Here is a 23,608-nt window from a genome sequence, read left to right as displayed (position 1 = left end):
TCGAAACACATGGCAACTCTTATAACAATTCCATCGGTTTCGTTCATCGTTGGATCCAGAACTACACACGCCCTAATTCCCGTAACACCGGAGATATGTAGGCAACTCAAGAACTAGGGTTCGGCCCCTATTTTTTCAAACACACGTCATCCTTGCTCCTTTCCGACAAAATTGGTCATCATTTTCTTTACCCGCCAACTCTTTCATCATTCCCGGGTGAAGAGGGGCAACTGTTGATACCCAATTTTGCCCTCATATTTTATAAAATATTCCATATACTTTCAAAATACCATTTTTGCATTATACTACAATTTACAAGACTCGTATAAGTATTTTTTATAATTTTTAAAGCTTTAAAATTAATTTTCTTGCGTTTAAATTATTCAAATATTTAGTAATTATCCCTTCAAATTATTTTGGGGTGATTTAATCATCCAAATTTATTATTTATACTAACATGTATGTTTTATAATATCTTTACTTCATTCTATATGATTACATTTGTATTTTGAGTTATTTACACAATTTTTGTAATAATGACCTATATTTTATACATAATTATATTTATTGCATTATTTATGCTAAAAATAGCATTTTATATTCTTATAATGTTGAATTATTATTTTCAAGCATTGTTTATAGCATAAAAAAAATTCATTTATTAAACGCTTTAATAATTTATTTAAATTAGTTTTAGGGGTTACAAGAGCTGGCCCAAAAGCAGGCCAATTTTTCGGACCAAAGACAGGCCCAAGGAACTTAGCCCATCCCATTTAACCCTTTAGTATCCCAAACCAAACAACCTATTCATTTAACCCAAACGTGACCCGTCTCATGACCCGCCCCGCTCCCTTTTCGATCCTAGCCGTTGATCTTAAATGATCAACGGCCCACAACAGTCCTTCCCCTCTCTTTATAACCCTTGTCCAAACCCTATACACCCGTTTTCCCCACCCATCCACCTCGGTATCCTCTCATCTCTCCACTCTCACACTAATCCCTAGCCGACCATAGAGATTCTCTCTTATCCCTTCCTTGTACGCGTTCATATGCAGATTTTACTTACCTTTTCTACTATTATAACTCATTTGTGGTAACTTTCGTTAACATTATACTAATGGAAAGTTCGATTTTCATAGATCTGGCTTTGATTCTATGGTTCTAGGTGCGATTGTGGTTCTATACACTTAAGAAGAGAAAATTTCTCTTTTATATGGTATGTCGGAGATTCTGTCGTGACTAGGGCCTGTGAACGATTTTCCCTAAATCCGACTCCAACTAGGATTTGGAGTTCTTACTTCCTCTGTTATTTTTAAGTATGCATGGGATATATTCTTTCCTTTTTTGTGTTAGTTGATTATATTTCCTTATTCGCCCATCTAAGTTTGCTACTATATAAACCCCTTCCCCGTTCCCCTTCGAGCACTGGAAAAACCATTTAATTTACTACTACTACCACTACTATTCTCTCACTCTCATTCATAATATTCTGAGACATTTAATTTTGGCCGGCTGAAAGCCAAGGCCACCGGAATCCTTTTATTAGCTTCCTCTAGTGCAAGCACTGCTCGGAGCCCACTTCAAGGGTCTTGTGAACTCTGAAGCACTGGAGATTTGGGGTTTCATTTTTCTCCTGCAATCGCCGCTATTTCTGAGATTTTGAGTTTCTCATTCTTTGTTCGCTTTGTTTGCAACTGGTTAGTGCTTCATACCCTCGCAATTCTACTTTCTTCGGTTTGTGTTTATGTTATGTGCACTAGTGCTACTTGAATTTCTTTGAGTTCATGCAATTTCAATATTATGCCACTTCGTATACAAGCTTGTTTGTCTTAATACTATTCTACAGTAGCTTCAACTCTGTTCAAGTCTTGATTTTAACTCATGCATAGTTAGCTAAGTTGATTCATGACGTTTTTCCGGTTCGTAATTAAACCTGATTGATATTTATTGCACCTTGTTTTGATTTCTTATACTAAAATCCTTAGGAAACTATGTTCTTGCTCAGAATTACTCCCTTCCTGTTGAATCCTTTATGTATAATTTGTTGTTTCTCTACAAATCATGTGATAACATTATTTAAATTCTTAGCCCAATAAGCTTTCCTGACATTACTAGCCTTAATGCATGCCCATTATAGGTATCCAACTTGATTGATTGCTCATCTTTATGTTTAAGTATAACATGTTGTTGCTTATCATGAATCCATAACTTAGAACCTCCTAGGGAGTTAATGCATGCCTAGACTTAGTCTAAATGAACTGCTTTCTGTCAAGTCCTTCATGTACAATCTACTATTTTCTTAGAGTCAAATCATGAGGAATCTATATGCTAATACTATCCCAACTAGGTCTCTCTGTTATTTGTAACTCTAATGTTATGGTATTACCATCTACTCGTCGATTGCCTAAGATTACTAGGAGGAGTCTCAATATATTCAACCTATTCTCCCTATATGGTCAACTGGAATAGTACTAATGTCTATTTAACATGTTAGTATGGAGTTAATGTGTCTTCCTACTATGATACTTTGGACTTGGGGATCTTTGTGTTACACTCAGCATGACTAGGCTTCCTATTGATTGTTTTCTTGTCTATTTGTTATGTGTAATTGTCATTCCCTAACCATGACTCTGCTTGACCATCATAACTTAGACTCCTAGGAACAAAATTTTCTTTTAGGCTAACTATGGATCATGCTCTATTCTGAACTCATTCTGGAAAACTTAGCATGTTCATCTCGTATGTGTCTAGTGTGTTTACCCTGTTAATCCCAAATGGCACGTCTCCCTAACTTTCCTAGTGTTATGTCTATCTTTAGCATGCTATCACCTGCCTAATGGTAAAATCTATGTTGCATTTACCATGTTGGAAAACAAGTCTTTTGGTTCACCTAGTTTCTTGTTCTTTGCTTAATCAATCATGTCACTCTTGCTCCTGAAATGCCAATGTGTTTATGAATCCTGTTAAATATCACACAATCATGTCTCTATGAGGTATTGCTCTAGGGTTGTTTAGTTGATTTCCATGTGTGGTCCATTAACTTATTTGGTTAAGTGGTCAATATTGTAAGTGTTGGGTTTGATCTGAGTCCATATGTGGCTTTGGGTTGGGCAAATGGACATACTCTCCAATGTTTGAGCTGAGTTCGGGTATGGGTCTGCTACTTATTAGAGGAACGAGCATGTTGAATGCCCAGGTAGTGCTGGGTTATCTCCTCTTGGGTCTACTCTTTTTTTTGGGCTTGTAGTCATCTCGATTATGTAATATTGGAGTTTGTTTCTTCTTTTATCATTGGGCCTGTAATAATTTGTAAACAAACGATGTGGAATATTAATGAAGGGGGGGTTGGGGTATCCTAATTCTTGAATGAACGGGTAAAGAGCATGCCTATAGAATCTACTTATTTTGTTTGCTACTTTGTTCGACATGCTTTATTTCTGTACACACATAGAAACCATGCCAATAGGAAATCACACACTTCACTTAACTTGTCTAATACCCGTACACTATTCAAAGCATGTTGGTTTGAGTAAATGTTGTAACCGTTTCCATATCTACTATTGTGCACTATTAGGCAGCATGTCCATAGGAACCAAACGCCAATAATTACTTATTTAATTATTAGACAACATGCCTATATAATGTAACAATATATGTCTTTTTTAATGCTCATCTAGATACCATGACTATAGGGCTCCAATTAATTAACTAATCGACCACCTATATTGTTTCATTTCTTCCACTTAGAAAGCATGCCTATAGGAATAAGTATGGTAAAACCAAGTTCAAATACCAACTATTAAAAATCTTGCCGATAGGATACTGTTACTCGCGTAAGGAGCCTGTCTATAAAATCAATTGCTGGTAATTCTGAGTTTTCGAACTGTTTTACTGCCTCATTGCGCAAACAATTTAGAGATCCTGCCTATAGGGTTTGTAATATATGTAATCTGCAAATTCGTTAGTCTAAAATAGCAGTACTGCTTGTAAGACACTTGAAATCAGAATCACGTAGAAGCCATGCCTATAGGACTTAACGACTTTAATGCGTCTTAATTCTGAAACTGTCTACGGCCTAATATAAGAATCTGCCCACGTGCATTTATTGTTTGTGTGTGGAGGCTAACTTGAGCCACTTATTGTCTTTTTATGTAGTCCTACATATTTTGAATGTGCGCCTAGTTTTATCATTTTGAGCACCCTAAGTAAAGTCTAGAACCACCCAAATAGTAGGTCCAAATCCTCCTGGACCATAGGCATGGGACGGGTAATGCATGCATAGGACACGGTTTAGAATTGAATTAGAGTGCTTTAGGTAAATAACCTTAACATAGTAATTGGATAGCAGGAGATGATAGTCTATGCCCGCTGAATAATATGAGCAATCCTACCCTAAGAGAGTTGTGAAGTATTATTTATGTTGTACGGGGTGATCCTATAGGCTAAAAAACTTAGGACCCTCCTCCCCCTCCTTTATATGTTTATTGTTCACACTGTGTCTTTTGAACGTAGAATAGTTAAGTTGCATCATGTAACTGCTAAGTACTTGTACTGATTATTTATATATAATCCAATTCTTGTACAATTCTCTTTATATTTGTTTACATCATAGTAGAACTTTTAAATTCCTTGCCTTTCCTCACTCACACGATCACATAGGACAATTATAATCCAACAATCCCACATAGCATAATTTTCGGACGGGACCCACAGTTGTGGACCTTGAAAAGTATCTAAAACATTCTCTTTGAGGTAATTTGAGTCCTTACCCGATCTTTGGTGACACGGACTAGTTAAAACAGAGTTATTTACAAACAGGTGCCCTAATACACCTTAAAATCGTTAGGTGGCGACTCTTTTCTTTTAACACCCATTTAATGGAGTTGTCACCTGTCGAAACCTGCTTTCGCTAGAAAATAGGGCGTGCGACACTCAAAATTCCTAATTTCTACCTAAATCCCTTATTTCTAGCAAGAAAAATCAGAGATTAAAGATTAAAATCAATGGGTGTTTATGGAAATGTAATAAAAATAATTTAAAATCTACTAACCAATAAAGTTGGGATGAAAAATCTGTTCGAAATCGCCTCTAGGTCGAGCTCAAACTTGAAAATGGATAAAAATAGTGAAAGCACCTATTTTAGAGTGTTTTAGTACCTAGGCGTCAGGTGTTCTTCGTGTTCGGGAAGCACTTAACACGTTCGCGAAGAATAGCGGCCCAAATGGCCAATGCGTTCACGATGTACCCTTCTTGTTCGCGAAGGCTTCTCCCTCCTGGCCTTCGCATTCGAGAGTCAGGGCTTGCATTCGCGTAGAGTACCAGACTTCCTCCCCCATACCCCATTAACTCTTCGCATTCGCGAGAGGACAGCAGCATTCGCGAAGGGTAAGCCCCTCACTGCTTCGTGTTCGCGACCTTCGCGAATAACAATCGCGAAGCACAAGGCATCAGACACCACCAACATTTGAAAACCAGCAACTTTCTAAGTCCAAAATGGTTTGTCACCTATCCGAAACTCACCCGAGCCCCTCTGGCTCCAAACCAAACACACAAAATGCATGAAATTTTTAAAGAAACTCAAGAACTTCAAAAATCACAACAGAGCATCCGAATCCTATCAAACCAACTCCGATTTGTACCAAATTTTGCAGACAAGTTTCAAATAGCAAAATGAACCTATACCAAATCTCAAAACTAAAATCGGAACCCGATAACCACAAAGTCAACCAAAGGTCAAACCTAAGAATTTTTCAAACCTTCAAATTACTAGCTTTCGGCAAAACAAGTCAAATCAAGTTAGGGACTTCCGATTTTAATTTCGGGCATACGCCCGAATCCAAAATCATGATACGGACCCACCGGGATTGTCAAAATATTGATCCGGGGTTATTTACATAAAATATTGGCCGTAATCAACTCACGTTTTTTTTAAAGCCAAAAATTATGTTTTCTTCAAATTTTCACATAAAATCTTATCGAAATAAGACACGGACCGCGCACGCAAATTAAAAAATATTAAATGGGGCTAATAAAGGTCTCGAAACACGAAAATAAGAGCTAGTACTCAAAACGACCTATCGGGTCATCACACTAACGGAAGCTCAAATAATAAGAACGAGAAAAACAAAAAAGGGCTAGAGAAATCAATAGTTTCTTGAGGCGTTCAACTATAATAATTATACCTTAATTAGGATAAAAACCTTTTGAAACCAGAGGCGGATATAGAGTTATAACACCGGATTCAACTTAACTCAGTATCTTGCAAAGCATAAATTTATGTGTAAAAATTTGTTAAAATTGTAGTAAATAATAGGTTTGAACCCATAAGTTTAAAAGTGCAATGGGTTTCATGACAAAACTTCTTCGGGATTGAACTCATAGAGCTTAAATCTTACGTCTGCATCTAATTGAAATTAGAAAAGAAACACCCCAAATGCGAACCAAAAAGTTTGACATAAAAACTCGGGGTCGTAATATTTTAATGTTCTTAAATTTAAATTGTCTGTCATTTTGTTGGCATAACTTTATTTAATAATTTCAAATAATTTATGTAAGTATGAAATTATTGAAAACATGCTGAAGTTTCTGAAATTACTGGCATTTAAATTTTAAAAAATTGGGCTGCCCGCATAAAAACAATTGTGTAACATGCAGAACTTCATTTATTATTATTTTATGTAAAAAAGAGGAGGAGGGTCTATTCATTCTTTAAAGCTATCACGAGATCCTTGGGGCGGCACATACTTACAAAAAGAAGAGTCCAGAACCTATTTGTGGTTCTTTTTGACAAAAAAAAATGAAAATATGTGTTAAAAAAAGAGTGACCTAGCTATGTAAAGAGCGTTATACCTTAACGGACGTTTTGGACGTTAAGGTATAGCGCTCTTTAAAAGAGCATTATAAATATATAACGCCCTTATAAACAGCGTTATGCCCTGGCTGATAAGACAGTTATGCATAGCGCGGTATATAAAAGCGCTATATGTATAGCGCTGTTATATACCGCGCTATACATAGATAAAAAGGGTCTCATTCCCTTCTTCCCCACGATTAAAACCAGTCCCCTTCCCCCATATTTTTAAAAATCTTCAGCGCCCCCTCCCCTCCCCCCCCTCCCATTTTGTCGATAGAAAATTCGAGTGGACCCCATTCGTCCCATAAAAAGATATGATTGTTGGTCCCACATCCTAGCCATCCATTCCTATTGTTGTGGTTTGCTTGTTTCGGACTCAAATATTCAATTCTTCAACTTTCCGAAAAAATAAATCGAGGTATTCCGATTTAGTTTATGTCGAAACTCGTATAAATAATGCATATTAGGTGTTTTGAATGTGTTCCGTGTTGTTTTGTATTTTTTTTTTGCGTTTAAACTGGTATGTTATTTTTATCCGGACTAAGATATTAGTGTTCTAAAAAAATATGTAAAAATTGAGAAATTATTATTATTTGTTAATAAAAATGTTAATAAATTACTTTTACTATTTTATATGTATTTTCGTGTATGTTTTGTGATTAAAATATATTTGTTGATTTTATCTAGTTTAGATTATTTATTTGTTTAAAGACTAGTAATATAGTGCCCTTTTAGCTTAGTAAAATATAGAGCCTTTTGCGTAGTATCCCTGTTGTTTAAGTATATCTTATACTGATAGATCAAATACAAACTCTGTCCAATATACAAAAATTAATTATTTAATTTACAAACAAACATATAAAATTATGAAACTAACATGTAAAATAATAAAATTGACACACATAAGAATTCAGGATAGCTTGGTGCTACTGGGCCTCAAATATCGAGCCTGGAACCTATATGTGAATACTTTGTCCAATTAAATATTGTATAATTATAAAAAATAATTATTTAATTTACAAAACAAACATACAAAATTATGAAACTAACATGTAAAATAATAAAATTGACATATACAAGAATTCAGGATAGCTTGGTGCTACTGGGCCTCAAATATCGAGCCTGGAACCCATATGTTAATACTATGTCCAATTAAATATTGTATAATTATAAAAATTAATTATTTAATTTACACAACAAACATACAAAATTATGAAACTAACATGTAAAATAATAAAATTGACACATACAAGAATTCAGGATAGCTTGGTGCTACTGGGCCTCAAATATCGAGCCTGGAACCCATAGATATATACTCTATCCAATTAAATATTGTATAACTATAAAAATTAATTATTTAATTTACAGAACAAACATACAATTAATGTTGTTTAATTTACAGTAGACGGCATGGACTTGCCGCTTATGCATCCCGGACCTTTCTGCGATGAGCTATTAGTATTACAGGACGATCATAGGTCCGCCCACATATGGGAGGGAGAGTTACTGGCCCAGACTCTCCGCTCCAGGAGAGTGGACGACATGTGGGATTTTATGAAGGACAGAAATCTCCATCCTCGTGTAGTCCAGCGCCTGCGGGTTACGGGCTTCTACAAAATTTTGGAGATCGAGCGGTTGCAGCTCGACTGGTCTTTGGTCACGGCCCTGATAGAGCGGTGGCGACCGGAGACGCACATATTCCACTTGCCCATTGGCGAGGCCACCATCACGTTGCAGGACGTGGAGGTTTTATATGGGCTGTCCATTGATGGACTGCCCGTTGCATTGCCTCAGGCCATGAGAGAGATGACGCGTGTGAAGTATTTGGACATGCTGCAGCAGCTCTCTGGTTTCAGGCCACAGGATGATACTGCACACTCAGGGGCCAGTCGCATGAGTTTGACAGCTATTCGACAACATTTGGAGATATTGCACCCCGACATCACTGGCGAGACAGATGATCTGCATATTCACCGGTATACGAGGTTGTTGCTGCTCTTTATGTTTGGAGGGGTCTTGTTCCCGAACACTTCGGGGAACCTAGTCAGCTTGAGATTTCTTCATCATCTTCAGCGGCTAGATGATTTACCCCAGTACAGCTGGGGTGTTGCTGTTCTCGCCTACTTGTACAGGCAGATATGCCGGACAAGCATGGGCACCCAACATGACGTATGTGGATTTTTGCCGCTGTTACAGGTGACAACATATTCGAATACTCTATTCATTATAATATATCTAGTAAAAATTTATCTTAAATTTTACGTCAACTTTGTATGTTAGGTTTGGGCCTGGGAGCGGTTCCTGCAGTTACAGCCACCTCTACCACCATTACCTCTGGATGTACCACCTTCTTTTCTTCCTCTAGCTAGGAGGTGGGTTCTCCGGCGGGGATACGTACATATCTACGAGGCTCGGCATAATCTCCCTCTTTGTAGGGATTTGTTGGATATGTTGGAGGGCGCACAGGTAAATGCATACCTAAGTTTACTTGGTATAACTTCACATATATTGCGCATACTCATATTTTCTGTTGTTATTTAATAGTTCATCTGGACGTCATACAGCGACGACTTGAGGGTATTTCTACTTTCCGTCAACATGCTAGCTTGCACATGAGGGTATTTTCGGTATTTCTCAGATTTTATGATGCTGTACTAAATGCTATAGTGGGTGTGCTTTGTCCCTATGGGCCCCACCTGAGCCTCCTTTTCATATCTGATGTCAACAAATGTACTCTAACGCAGGCTCTATTAGCAGCCTTTTGATGTTTTATCATGACCATGTGGGCCCCAACTTAATTTATCATTTCAATAACCAGCTCTCTATTTGAATTACAGATCAAATTACCTTATTTAAGAGTAACTTATACCCCTCGGAAAGAGTAGTTAAGTTTGACTCTTTATGTAATTATAGAGAATTTACAAGAAAAAACATGTAGGACAACTTTGATTATTCATGATCACTGAATTTTAAGAAAACACTTGATCATCCGAATAAAAAAGGATTAGATAATTATTTATAATTCAAATTAAAAAAACATGAGAGAAAACAGATGGACTCAATCCAAGTAAACAACTTAGCCGAGATTGATCAAACACCCAAGAAGAAAATCGCCACGTAGCTCAAGAATCAAATAAGGTAAAACTAAAATTCCACATGGTATTTCTAAAGATAAGAACTCTACTTGAACAGAGAGCGATAATGCACTGAAGGACAAAAAAATTGAGTGCCTAAATCAATATAATAGGAGTTTCTGAGTAGTAACGAGGATATATGCCAAGTGACTTAATCACTAATGGGCCAAGTTTTTCCTCATTCCCCACGGCCCACATTACACGATTAGTGTTCTCACAACTTTGACCAGTTAAGATACCATGTAAGGGTGGCATGTAGGCTGGTTAGGATCGGGCTCGGCTCAGGACCGCAAGCTCAAATGGGCAATGGGCCTAAACGGTTCTAACCGGATAGGATCGAGATCGTGGGGAGGTGGGCTGGGTAGTGGGCCGGTCTCATACGCGAGGCCTGCGAGATCGGGACCGGCTGGGAAGTGGGCCGGTTCAAGCGGTCCTAAACGGGCCTATCCGGGCCCAAGGGTTAATTTTAAAAAAAAATTAAATCTGTCACATTATAGCCTTTATGGTATTTAAAATATGGCCGTTTTACCTGCCAAAATAGCCGTTAGCTATTTATAAATAGGTATTTAACCCCCTCCTCCACCCCCCCTCCCCAACTTTGTTTTAAACCCAATTTTTTTATAATTACATTTTTTCTTATATATATATATATATATATATATATATATATATATATATATATATATATATATATATAAGCACATTAAATAAAAATGTATGAGCACACAAGAGTCAAACAAGATTAACAATAAAAATAAAAAACCATTAAGGACATGAATAATTAAGCTAGAATAATAACAAAGCAGTGATATATTCTGCTTCCTAAGAACACAAATATCAGGGAGCTGGTAGAATTGTAGCAATAAAAAGTACATCCACATTGTATATTTTTTATTAGTTTCATTTCAATTTGACTTTTGATGTAGCTTAAAAGTTAATCAATTTGTATTCTTAGTTTTGAAATATTTTGAATCAAATTGTATAGATTTCTTCCAGCTTTGTTTTATGACCTGTAAACAAATTTTTTTTTTATGTTAAATAAAAAATTAATAAGGTTCTTGGGCCAGGGCACAGCCCGGACTACCTCCGACTAGTAGATGAAATATAAAAAGAGAATGTTAAAGCAGTGCTTATCTTTTTATACATAATTAGTAAATTGAGAAGGTCCAACTGGATAACAGTGTTCTCTCACGTTTGAAGGACCATCACGGATAGACTTATCAAATTTTATTAGCTGAGTTTGTTCCTCTAGTCATGATTGGCTCACTATATATGCTTCTTCAACTTTTACCTCTTATAGGAACTCACTCTCTTTGTCGAGTTGAGGTTGTTCTTGAAAATTGGCCATTAATTCTTCCACTCTAACCTGCAGTACTTTGGTTAGACTTTAATCCCTCAAGAAAACTGTCTAGGAGATCCATCTTCAGAAAAAGTCCAAAATTTCTGAAATTTCTTCTCAATTTTTTTTTTTTTACAAAAATCACTACACTAAGAAAGAATATTACAATTAAGCTAGGATAGCATAGAAAATCACCCAAACAATCTCCTCACCTCACACTTAAAATTGTGCAATGTCCTCAATGCACAATGTAAATAACAAGAGGGTAAAAGAGACTCCCTGGTAGGCCACAGGTCGAAGCATTAGCAGCTCACGGGATACTTAGACTTCTCCCAGGTATGATCCTTTGTGCGGGTACCTCACACTTAGTTTCAACTGCCTACTCGCTTTTGCACACGCCTATTGGCTTTGACTCAATGCTCCTACTCTTACAAAACACAAAAATAACACACACAAAAAAATAATAGAATTGGGTTGCCTCCCAACAAGTGCCTTATTTATAGTCGTGGCACGACGCCATCACTTTCACCACTTTTCCTTCCACTTTGAGGATATGAATTGCGTCCCCAACTTTGCATCAATTTTTCTATCACGTTCTCGTGGCGGTAGTGTGAAAGTAAACCCAACCAATAGATATCGCATCTTACACTTCTTGGTATTTAAGTGAGGGATGTCATTTTGTCTCCTTGGCATTGCAAATCTCAGAATATATATGCTTTCTTCCTCATCCATTGACTCCTCCATAGGCTCGAATGGATCAATTCTCGTATCACCAATCAAATACAATGTTGAAAAATGATTAGAATGAGGTCCAATACGCTCCAACTCTAAAAATGCTTCAATTTTAACATCCTCATTTTTGCACACTTAACATTGGCATCATTAATAATATTTTGGTCGAATGGTTGGAACTCCTCTTTTTGCCCTACAAGCTGGCCAGTATCCACAATAATTTGTTGTTGGGCATCAGAATAATCAATCTTTTTAGGAAATTTTACCTCCTATAGCAAAGGTATACACCCTATTTATTATAAATCAAAATTATTTTAAAATATTATTTTCTGTAGCTACCTTTTATATTTTATAGCAAAATAAGTATTTATGGTATATACTACCATTGAGGCATGAAATAAGGCATAAAATATGCTATTTATGTTTTTCCTCTATCTTAGACAACCGGACATACCTATTTTTAAGGTGATTGTCGATACTGTATTCATGAATACATGGCACGAATACATGTGAATACATGCGCATACAGCTGGACTGCCCTGATTTTAGGCACTTTTTACTGATGTATTCATGAATACAGCAACGCGAATACATGCGCGTACAGTTGGACTGCCCTGATTTTAGGTGCTTTTTGTTGTTGTATTCATGAATACATGGCGCAAATACATGTGAATACATACGCGTACAGCTGGACTGCCATGATTTTAGGCATTTTTTACTGTTGTATTCATGAATACAGCAGTGCGAATACATGTGAATACATGCACGTACAACTGGATTGCCCTGATTTTAGGCGCTTTTTACTGTTGTATTCATGAATACATGTAAATACATGCGCGTACAGCTGGACTACCCTGATTTTTAGGCGCTTTTTGTTGTTGTATTCATGAATACAGCAGCGCGAATACAACGAATACACTACCATAACAACTGTATAGTAGATATAAGAAGTAATTATGTATATGGTAGCTATAAGAAGTTAATAGCCACTAAACAATAATGGTTTCTGAAAATTCCTCATCTTTTTATTCAATTGAGCCTGCAGGTCATGGATATCTGAGCCAAATTGGTTTATCTCTTGTCTGAGCTTAATTCTTCCTTCTATCAATTGTTCTATCATATTTGAAGGACCATCACGGAGAGACTCATGAAATTTTATTAGTTGATCTTGTTCCTCTAGCCACGATTGACTCACTATATCTGCTTTTTCAACTTTTACCTCTTGTAGGAACTCACTCCATCCGTCGAGTTGAGGTCGTTCTTAAAAATTGGTCATTAATTCTTCCATTCTAGCATGCAATACTTTGATTTCTAAGGCAGTCTTTTTCTGAATTTCATCTTGTTGCTCGGCTACTTGCCTCACCATGTCCATAATACGGGCAGCACGTTCCACATCTTCCACCTCATTGCTCCTATCAAAGTCATAAACATTATTAGAAAAATCATAATAAGAGCTCGGAGAAGGATAATAAGAATTAGGATAGCCATCCCAATGGCCACCTTCATAACCACACACATTACAAAAATTTCACTCATAAGATTGAGATGGTGCACCCAACTCGCTCCCGAAAATATTCTCACAATTTTGCCACAAGTGCGGTCCTCCACAATATAGATAAGGATTACCAAAATAAGAATAACCAATATTTCACCAATTCTTATTCCAAGATATCATGTCAACAACGATAATAAAATATTAAACTAAGATAAAATAAAATAAAAACTTGAATAGACAAAAAATAAAAATCTAATCTAGTAAAATAGTTAATTTCTAAGTCCCCGGCAACGACGCAAAAAACTTACTCCCAAACGCACATGCAAGTATGCATGGTCAACAAGTAATATATGATTGTAAGTTCAGATATTGTACCCACGGGGACTTGTGATTAACTATTTACTAAATTAAACTAAGACAATTAATATATTCAACTGATCTTCTAAAATATGAATATTTAACTAAAACTAATCTAGAGTAGCAAACTAAGCAATTACAGATAATAAGTCGGCAAACTTAGAGACGAATTCAATGGGAGAAAATATTTCAGAGTTATGGATTAGCTAACAATCCCGTTGAGTTTTTCACTTAAATTATCTAATTAATTTTTCTAGTTTATTGATTGATAGGGTTAATATTACTCGTAGTATTCTCCCGAAGTACTACTCGCCTATTCAAGTTAACCTAACGCCTATATTCCTATGGAATTTAGATTAACAAGAACGCATTAATAATTTCCGTATAATAACCAAACAAGGCAATTAAGTATATCCCTATCCTAACCGCAAATCTGTTCCCCGTAATTCAGGTTCAAGATCTCGCTCTACTCAATCTTATATGCAATCTAGTATTCCATCTCCCGAGTGCAATCCTAGATTCGTAGATAGTATTCAATTGGTGATCAATCAATCAAATAATTAAGCTTAAGATCGAATAAATAAACCAATATGATAAAATAGTAAGAACAATCTAAGTTTCAAAGTACAACGTTCATGTAGCACCAAAAACTCTAGAACTAATAAACTATGAGATTAAAGGAAGAGAAGAGAAGAAAAACTAGTTAGAAGCCTCCTCCAAGCGTGGTATGTATTCCCCCACGTGAATTTTCCTTCAAAGTCTGTTAGATATCCTCCAAATTAGATTTAGGATCCCTTTTATACGAGTTGAGAATGTGTAGGGGCGAAATAACTTTATCCCGGACGAAATAAAAAAAATAAGGCATGCAAGGTGTGACGCAGAAACCGAAAACATTTTCACTTTCAATTCCTTCTTTGCTTTCACTTGCATTGCCCTTCCCTTTTGTGGGGACAAACACCAAAGGTGTCCCCCCTTTGTCTCCTTATTTTATTCTTTTATTTTCCTTTTTTTCGCGTTTTATTTAATTTTGCTCCAAATCTTTTTATATTCACGCCGCTTTATTTTTATATGGTTAAAATATAATATTAAATATAAAATAATATAATTAATACTCAAAAGATGATTAAAAATATTAAAATATGAAGCAACAACGATTAAATATATATATTTTTGACCGAACATCAATTTCTTTTTGAAAATTTAAACTGTGAACTGTGAAGGAGACACGAGGTGCATATGGGTGCAACAATGTCACGCTCTCATACGTTATATTACTAGATGAAAGATGAAACTCAAAGTCATACATAATAGTATATGTTATTTTAGTGGTCTTTAGGAACCTAGCTATCCACAAGGATTATTTATATTCCTAAAAGATGCTTCTAATTAACAACGTTAAATTCTCATAGCACGTTAAGCTTATTTAATTACAACGTAACAACCCTGTCATTACAGATTCATTGATCAAATTACATATTAAATATAACTAATATGCTAAGGTATGTTCAATTCTATCATCTATTTTTACAGAAAATCGTGAAATTCTCCGTTCACAACACAACAATAAAATAAATGACAATTAGTATTGAGCAAACTCGAAACTAGTGAGAGTTGAGAACCCATGATTTAATGGTCAAATGACTTTAAAATTTGTCATTTGAATCGGATTTCATGCGGCAATATGACAAATATAATTATTGGAAACTCTATCAAGAAAATATTGTTCTACATCTCGATCTTAGCTACTCATAAAATGATATGCATTCTTCACTTTCAGATCTCTTAAGGAGAAAAATGTGTTTTGACCCTCTTACTCACTCTCTCGTTCGTGCTACATGTAACATGATTTTGTTTGGAATTTTTATTTGTTAAATTTATTTACTAGTAATGATATTAATAATATTTGTCTGATGTGTTAAATACATTTTCAATTAAATCAATATTTTTATCAATTATTCATATAATTTGAACGGTTTAAATAGTTCAAATATAAAAGCATGCAATGTATTCATAAACGATATATGGAGGAAACAAGAACAATTAGTGAGCAATTATATATGGTGGATTGAAGATGAGACATAACAGCAAGTCCACAACCGCACCTAATAAATTGTTCACCTAATTAATCTATACAAGCTGGATTTGAAGCTGTCACGCCCCCCAAACTGGGTGGGACGTGATTGGCACCCAATCTATTTTAATACATTGAGTGAACCCTGTATAACTAGCTGAAGATCTGAACTAAACGCCATACTTAAGAAAGTTCATAATAAAGTCTTAGGATAATATTAATCTGAAATCTAAATACTAACTAAACATGAACATGTATGCAATCTAACCCACCAATAAGTCATGAGCCTCCATTAAAAGTCCGAATACATATGTCTATGAGGTATTCCCCTGGTATAAATTATAATATCTGAAAGAAGTAAGAGTCTAAAATGAATCGCTACCGCTGGGATGAAACCAACGGAGCCTGCTAGCTGAGTCCGGAACGTCTACCCCTAGCCACGTGCAAGTCACCTGCACACTCAACGCCTTCCATACGACATGGCGGACCCAAACGGGCTAAGTACCACCAAAGGATACCTAGAAAGTCTCGTTAACAACTCCCTAAGCGGAGGACAAGACTAGCATGGGCTATACACAAATATAATAAAATGCAACAAGCAGAGCAGACAATTTACATAACAAAAACTGAATAATTTGAAAACTAAAACTGATTGAGAAAACTAACTACAAACTGGAAACTTAGAGCTAAAGCTGAAAACTGAGTCTGTATCTAATAACTGAAAGCTAAGTCAAAAACTGATATTTAAAACTAAAGTTAAAAATTGAGTAAATTTTTAATAAATAACTTTTATGAAAACTTTGCGCTAAGTAAATTTTGAGCATAGAGAACACGCACGGGAGAGTGTCAGCCTATCTCCCCAACAAACAATAGCCCCTGCGAGTGTGGGGTAGCTAACCGTGGTCCTTATGGCACTCACGCAAGGGGAGGTCGGCTAGTTCTCCCTTTCTTAATGTAGTCACATAATCTAAATCAGAACTAAAGGTCTAACAAGTAATTGCACATAAGCAAATAAATGCAACACATCATTTTCTGTCATGGTAGTTTATATTTGTGTGTATTTTGAAAAGTAACTCAAGCAAAAATATGTGCATTCTACTCTAGTCCTTGACCTAGGGAAGAAACCTCAACTCACCTTGGTCCAAGCCGATGTGCTGCTCTTCAATTCGCTTTCCCGTGTCGAACCTCTTCTAATAACTCTATTCTTGATTGGAAAAAATAATATATTAGCCGTGTAAGCTTTCGGAGTTGTTGTGTGCTTAATCTAACGATGTACTTGGATTTGTAAACTGATAGCAAAACTTCATTTTTCTTCAACCGCGCGTCTGAACTATACGCAGCTACTGTTGGAATCATAAGCTCGCTGAAATTTTTCCAATCTTGTCCAAGCATCCTTGGTCGTCACTTTATAAAGCCCAAGCTTTAAGAGCATGTTCTCATTTATAGAACAATGATTTAACCTTCCCCTAAGTATATCATTCTATGTATTTCATAAACCAGCTTCAAAATTTTTAATTACCACAATAGAAGGACCACATGTCGATTTCCTTTCCAAATAAGCCAAAACTTGATCTTTCCTCCAAGAATCTACATAAATGATCGATCCCTTTTCGAGACTGATCCTTCATTTAAACAAACTGTAGTACCCCGAAAAATTTTGAAGTACTTAAGCGTTATTAAGAAAATTAATATGCGCTAGTTATATTATTTTGTGTGCAAGCGAGGACTATTATTATGATGAATATTAATAGGATATGATAATAAGTGTACGAGACATATTATAAGTGATGTTGGGTCTAAGGATAGCCCTAAATCTAAGTCAAGTTGAAAATTACATGATAGACTAAAGCTCCAAATGAGTACGCACAAGACTAAACTTTGGATGAGTATATCTATATATATATATATAAAGAGTTATGTAATATACAACCTATAAAATGAAAGATTTTTGAGTCTAGTTTCTAACTCTTCAAACCGTTTGTCATTTGGACATTCTTACAAGAAGTTATGATCAAATTACCAAAGGCTAGCAGAGGAGTCTACGGATGCGAAGCATCCGAGGTCGCGTCCAAAAGAAAGACTGGCAATGAAGTGCTGCCATAGCATCCAAGTCCGCATCCGAGCTTCAAAGAGGAGTGAAGTGGGGATGTGAAACATCCAGGGCCACATCCAAAACCCAAAACTCTCGGCTTATAAATACAAAATTGGGGGAAGAGAGTATTTTGTGTATTGGGGGTTAGGGTTCTTAATGGTGAAAAGACGATTTTGAGCTCAAATCAAGTCCAATCAACTAAGGTAAGTTGTTAATGATGTTTTGAATTGACTCTTACTCAATATACATGAGCTCTAACATCATTCTTACATCCAAATACTAGATTTCATCATCAAATCCTCAAGAATACAAAAATCACCAAAGTTGTGATTTTTCAAGATTGATCTACTAGAGGTAATTCCAATGCTTCAAACTCGTTTATTATAAGTAGTTAGAAGTATTTGAAGCATTTGTTACAAGTTTTAATGGTTGAAAGATTGGATTATAAAAAACTCTAGTTCATGGCATGAATAGTACATTTGAAAAAATAAGAGAGAAAATGAATGGTAATCTGGGCGATGAAATTTATGAATACAATGAACCTATGGAATTATTTGTTAGTAAAAGATCGAAGTGATCAACTAAGTAATCACCCGAATTGTATATTTTTCAAGTGTTGATTATGGAAGACGATGAATAGTAACTTGGTGGCAATGGACAATTGATGTAGTATTAAAAACTTGTGAATGGAGGAGGATTGAAAACTTGTGAATGTTAAAAAAGCGAAAGCGATGTAAGTTGATTAAAACTTACTCTTCTTGAGGGACTTTCTCTAAAAGCATGTTTCGAGTTAATACTTAAGCTGTTTTGCAAATGTGCTTTCGTGCTTGTGGGGACAAACAAGTACGGATGTCTCCATGTATTAAAATATTATGTTGCATATGTAGTGTCATACTGTTTTATAAAATTTTATTTTAAATCTTGTTGTCAAAATGACACTCAAGGTAAATGTTATAAGTTTTTATCAAAACTTACATATTTACAAGAGTATACATATTTGAGTGCTAAAGATAAGTTTTTGTGGAAAGTATTTCTTTTGAAAATTAACGAACATAATGGCACTTGTGGTATCTTTTAAAGATTGATGTTAAATTGCTAAAGGCTTTAGCATGTAAAAGGTTATTTATTTAAATTTTGTTCAAAGGATTTAGATTTTCTATAAATGGTATGATTTGATAAAAATAGATCATTTGAGGCTACTATGCTATGAATCTATTTTTGAAGTATCAAATATTTTGGGAGTAACTTGTGTTCACCGAAATTGACTTTGGATATATCGTATTCGTTGCCATAAAACTACATGTGTTGGTGTAGGCGTAGATGGCCACTTTGTGGTATAGACTACGGCAGAGTGCTCTCCCTCGAGAGAGTACTATTTTGTGTCATTATTAGTATGTCTGAATCGATTCGTACGACACTACGATGAGACGACCTGAGCAAGTAGGTTATATGATACTTGCCGCTAGGTACATAACCTAGTTGACCTTCTTATGTCGGTGATGGTATAGTACTCCTAGTGAAAGGTAAGGATGATTTTCTTATGTTTAGGCCTAAGGAACCGGAAGTGATTTCGATGACTTAAAGCAAATGGAATGATTTTGTATGATTTTATCTAAAATCTTGGATTGACGTAAATGTTTTAAAAGTTTATATTGTGGGTTATATTTCACTTGATTGTTATTTAAAATAACAAGGGTCGTGAATTGGTAAAATTTCTTATTATTTTATATCAAATATTGGTGCATTATTTTTTTATAAAGTTTGTCCCAAGAACTTGAGTTAGAGAGAGTCTATGACACTTATTGAGTACCGATGTGGTGTACTCAGCTCTTAGGGGCCTGCTTACATGTTTCAGGATGATGCATGATACGTGGCATGCGGTCAGGCTAGGATGACTCTCTTTCCGAGGTATTATAAAGCACCACTTTTATTTTGTGGTAACTATCATGTTCTTCATTGTTTTATTTTGTTGGAATTACTCCAATCGTTGGTTCTATTCTTTGGTATAGAGGCTCCATAGATAGTTGTGAAAGGTTGTAGTAACGGGGTTGTACACGACATACATGAAAGTATATTTATTTTACTTAGTCTTATTGTTATTATCATGAAAGGCGTCATGTGTGATTTTGAATTGGAAAATATTTTATCATTTAACTTGAAAATGTATATGATTTTCAAGGATCTTCCGCAGTTAAATTTGTTTTCATGCATATGATTTGGGTGCATTACATGGTTTGGTTCGCTCGGCTCGGATAGTATGCCGGGTGCCGGTCACGTGGTTTTGGGTCGTGACACAAACATTATCAGCTCTAGTGTTTCACCGTTTGTCTCTATTAAAATGGGATATACAATTGATCCAAAAGCAACTTCAATCAAGATTGAGTTTTTTACATGCTTGATAATTTTTTAACTATTATTTAAAACAAAATAGAATCATTTATTGTTTATTTCATAAAGAGTACTTTTATTTTTATTATTAGCATATTATAAAAATTAAGCTCAATATTTAATAAGTTAACTGACTCACTAATCACAGGAAGTACTTTTTTTGTCCATCTTCATTCTCCCTTTCCAACATTCATCTTCTTCACTTAACTTTTGAAAATCTGATGCATATGTGAATGCCACCTAAATTCAATATGTATTGATTTATACGTCTTTTATACTTTGTATATTAATTATCACTTTAATTCAAAATATATTTTTATATATATAATTTTTGTATATTTATTTGTGAAGTGCCATCTTATTTTAAGATGTATTTTTAATGTATATTTTAAATATATTTTATATGTCAAGTACCATTTTAATTTAGAATGTATTTTTTATGTATATTTTTTTGTATATTTATATGCCATCTTAATTAAATTTAAGATATTTATTTTTATGTATATTTCACATGTCTAAGTGTCATCTTAATTGAGGATGTATTTTTAATGTATATTTTTTGTATATTTTATATGTGTTAATTCAATGTATATTTTTTTATATATACGTTTTGTATATATTAACATATATTATTATCGAAGTAAGATCTTTATTTTACGAAAGGAAGAAAGAAGGAAGAGAAAAACTTAAGAAAGATAATTAAAAAAAACAAATAGAATAAATTTAGAAAATATATTTGCTTCGGCAGAAAATAAAATTAAGAAGATAAAGAAAAAGAAGGAAAGCTAATAGATAAAGAGAAAAAAGTATGGTTTTTGTACAAGGAATTATTGACTTTTCATTCAAATTGCTTATGTTTACGAATTAATAATTAATATTCCTATTTTAATGAAACTGTGTGATACAAATATAAATATTTTTTTGCTATAACTGTAATATTGGATTTCTTGCTAAGAGTTATATTTTTTTTAAAATGTGACAGAGTTACGTAAAGTTCCCAGGAGTGTCGCAGCCGTCGTCAAACCCCAATAATCCCTGATGTAGTCTTTTTCTTTTTTCCTCCTTTCGCAGCCACTTATACCCTTCGTTTATTTCTTTTTGTCCTTCTTAGGGCTTTGCAACGTGAGATATCCAAAAAGAACGGATTGGCCCATCAGTTTAATTAATTAATTAATATCCATCCTATTTGGCATATGCACATCAGCCCATTAATTCTATTTCACTAAAATCTTGCATTGCATAATATTTGTATTTACACAACTTAATTCCATATCATCTTCTATCTAAGCACTTATATCAACCGAGGAGTTAAAAATCAATCTTACCATGTGATTACTAACGAATGAGTATAATCCAAGACTTATGGAATCATTTTAAAAATAGGAGGCTTTACAGAAGCTGCACAGCAAAGAGCAGCATTGATAATATTGGTCAACCATAAGTTTTTTAATACATTATTTGAAATAGTAACTTTTATACCATACTGGCGTACACTTTTTATTTTGGAACATCAAAAAGTACGTGGTATGATTTTAAAAATAACATAATAAAAACAATGAGTATATCTCAATCTCAAGTAAATTAGAGTCGACTATTTGAATCCATCATCGTATATCAGTCTGTCTTAGTTCAATATTATTTTTAAAAAAATGTAGTTTCTTAGTATTATTCTACACAGTTTTCAAATATTTATTAGTTTAGGTGCTTTTTATTATTTTATGTGATATTTTCTTAATGAAAGTAAGTAACTTTTTAACTATTAATTTAGTATTTTATGAGACAAATTTAATATTTTAAACTTTGGTCTCCAATTAAATATCGCCATACAAAATTGATAAGGTGGAAGAAGGGATTACAGTTTTTTTGTTTTGTTATGTAAGCCTCTGAAGCACAATGTGTTCAATTGCTCTCTAATGTGGATTATACCATCATTTAATGAAACATTAGCGACAAACTAGCAATAAGAGGGTGGACAGGTAAGCCGCACAAGCTTTTTCGCCAACCACTAAAGCATTTTGGAGAAAGACAAATTCGATATTTTGCCTTAATTCACATTATGCCTCCTAAATTTAACATAATTTCCTAAATTGATCCCAATCTAATTGAAGCTTCTCAAGCTTTTTTTGTTTGAAACAATGAGGAAAAGTAAAACAAAAGAGAAAAATAAAAAAATACATTTAACAAAAAATCTTGCAAAAAATTAAAATTTTACTTTTTTTATCCCCTCACTCTCTTGTATACACTCTACCTGCCACGTGGGATTAAAAGGGGTAGTTAATACTCCCTAGTTTGAAGTTGTTAAGGGGGTCACAAGACTTCCCAAAAGTATAACTATTCAACTGATAAGGTGAAACAATTTTATAGAGATAATAATTATGTATTATCCGTATAATTTACATGCTCTTTGTCATGAAGCAGAATTTGGGGTAATAAAATATCTTGCAAACATAGAGCCTGCATACATATAATGATTACATCATGAAAAGCTGAATATTCAGTAATCATAGTTAGAAGTAACATTACTCATTTAATTTATCCTCATTTTCGTGGAAAATTGAGAAAAGTAAATTTATATGAAGTACCTTGTCACTTTTCTAAAGTAAATTTTATATGAAGTACATTTTCACTTTTGTCTCTTGATTTCTTCACAATTTTCATCACAAGAAAATTTATATAAAGTAATGGCAAATCTATGGGTGAACTTCGGATTGCATATGAAAATTTCGGTTTGCATTTTCGGTTTTCGGTTGAAGAAATGACAATCCAAATCCAATCCAAATAAGTTCGGATTGGATTGAATTTTTTAAGTTTAGTTTCACATTAATCGGTTTAGATATTTTGAATTTTCGGTTTTGCACTTATAAGTTGAGATATTTCTTCTTTTTATAAAAATGAATATCCAAATGAAATACTCATGTTACATTGTGTGAAAAATTCATCATTCTCGCCACAATCATTCAAATGAAGTATTCAAGTAATGAAATTATTGTCAAAAAAAATATAATAGAGAAATTAATACGATCGATAAGAAGTAGAAATAGTAAAATCATGTCCAAATAGAAAGTATTCTTACAGTAACTTAGCAATTAATATTGAATATATGAGATAATATCTAATGGGTAGGGTATTGAACTTATTACTATTGAC

The 23,608-nt window shown here is 34.4% G+C and overlaps 1 protein-coding gene and 1 long non-coding RNA gene across 2 annotated transcripts; one reads left to right on the top strand and one right to left on the bottom strand.

Moving 5' to 3' along the window:
• Window positions 1-8,395: 8,395 nt before the first annotated feature.
• LOC138892269 (serine/threonine-protein phosphatase 7 long form homolog) lies at window positions 8,396-9,618 on the top strand. Its single transcript, XM_070175974.1, has 3 exons — window positions 8,396-9,049; window positions 9,134-9,319; window positions 9,418-9,618. The coding sequence occupies exons 1-3, from the start codon at window positions 8,396-8,398 to the stop codon at window positions 9,616-9,618; spliced, it is 1,041 nt and encodes a 346-aa protein (XP_070032075.1).
• A 3,210-nt stretch (window positions 9,619-12,828) lies between these two features.
• On the bottom strand, window positions 12,829-17,363 carry LOC138891509 (uncharacterized). The gene is made up of 2 exons (XR_011407780.1): window positions 17,117-17,363; window positions 12,829-13,470 (listed from the first exon to the last, which is right to left on the bottom strand). It is a non-coding gene; the product is annotated as an uncharacterized lncRNA (long non-coding RNA).
• Between the last annotated feature and the right edge of the window lie 6,245 nt (window positions 17,364-23,608).

The sequence above is a fragment of the Nicotiana tomentosiformis genome, chromosome 5 (genome assembly GCF_000390325.3).
Source record: "Nicotiana tomentosiformis chromosome 5, ASM39032v3, whole genome shotgun sequence".
Taxonomy (NCBI): domain Eukaryota; kingdom Viridiplantae; phylum Streptophyta; class Magnoliopsida; order Solanales; family Solanaceae; genus Nicotiana; species Nicotiana tomentosiformis.
Note: the sequence above shows the minus strand (reverse complement) of the source record. Positions and strands in the feature narration are given on the sequence as shown.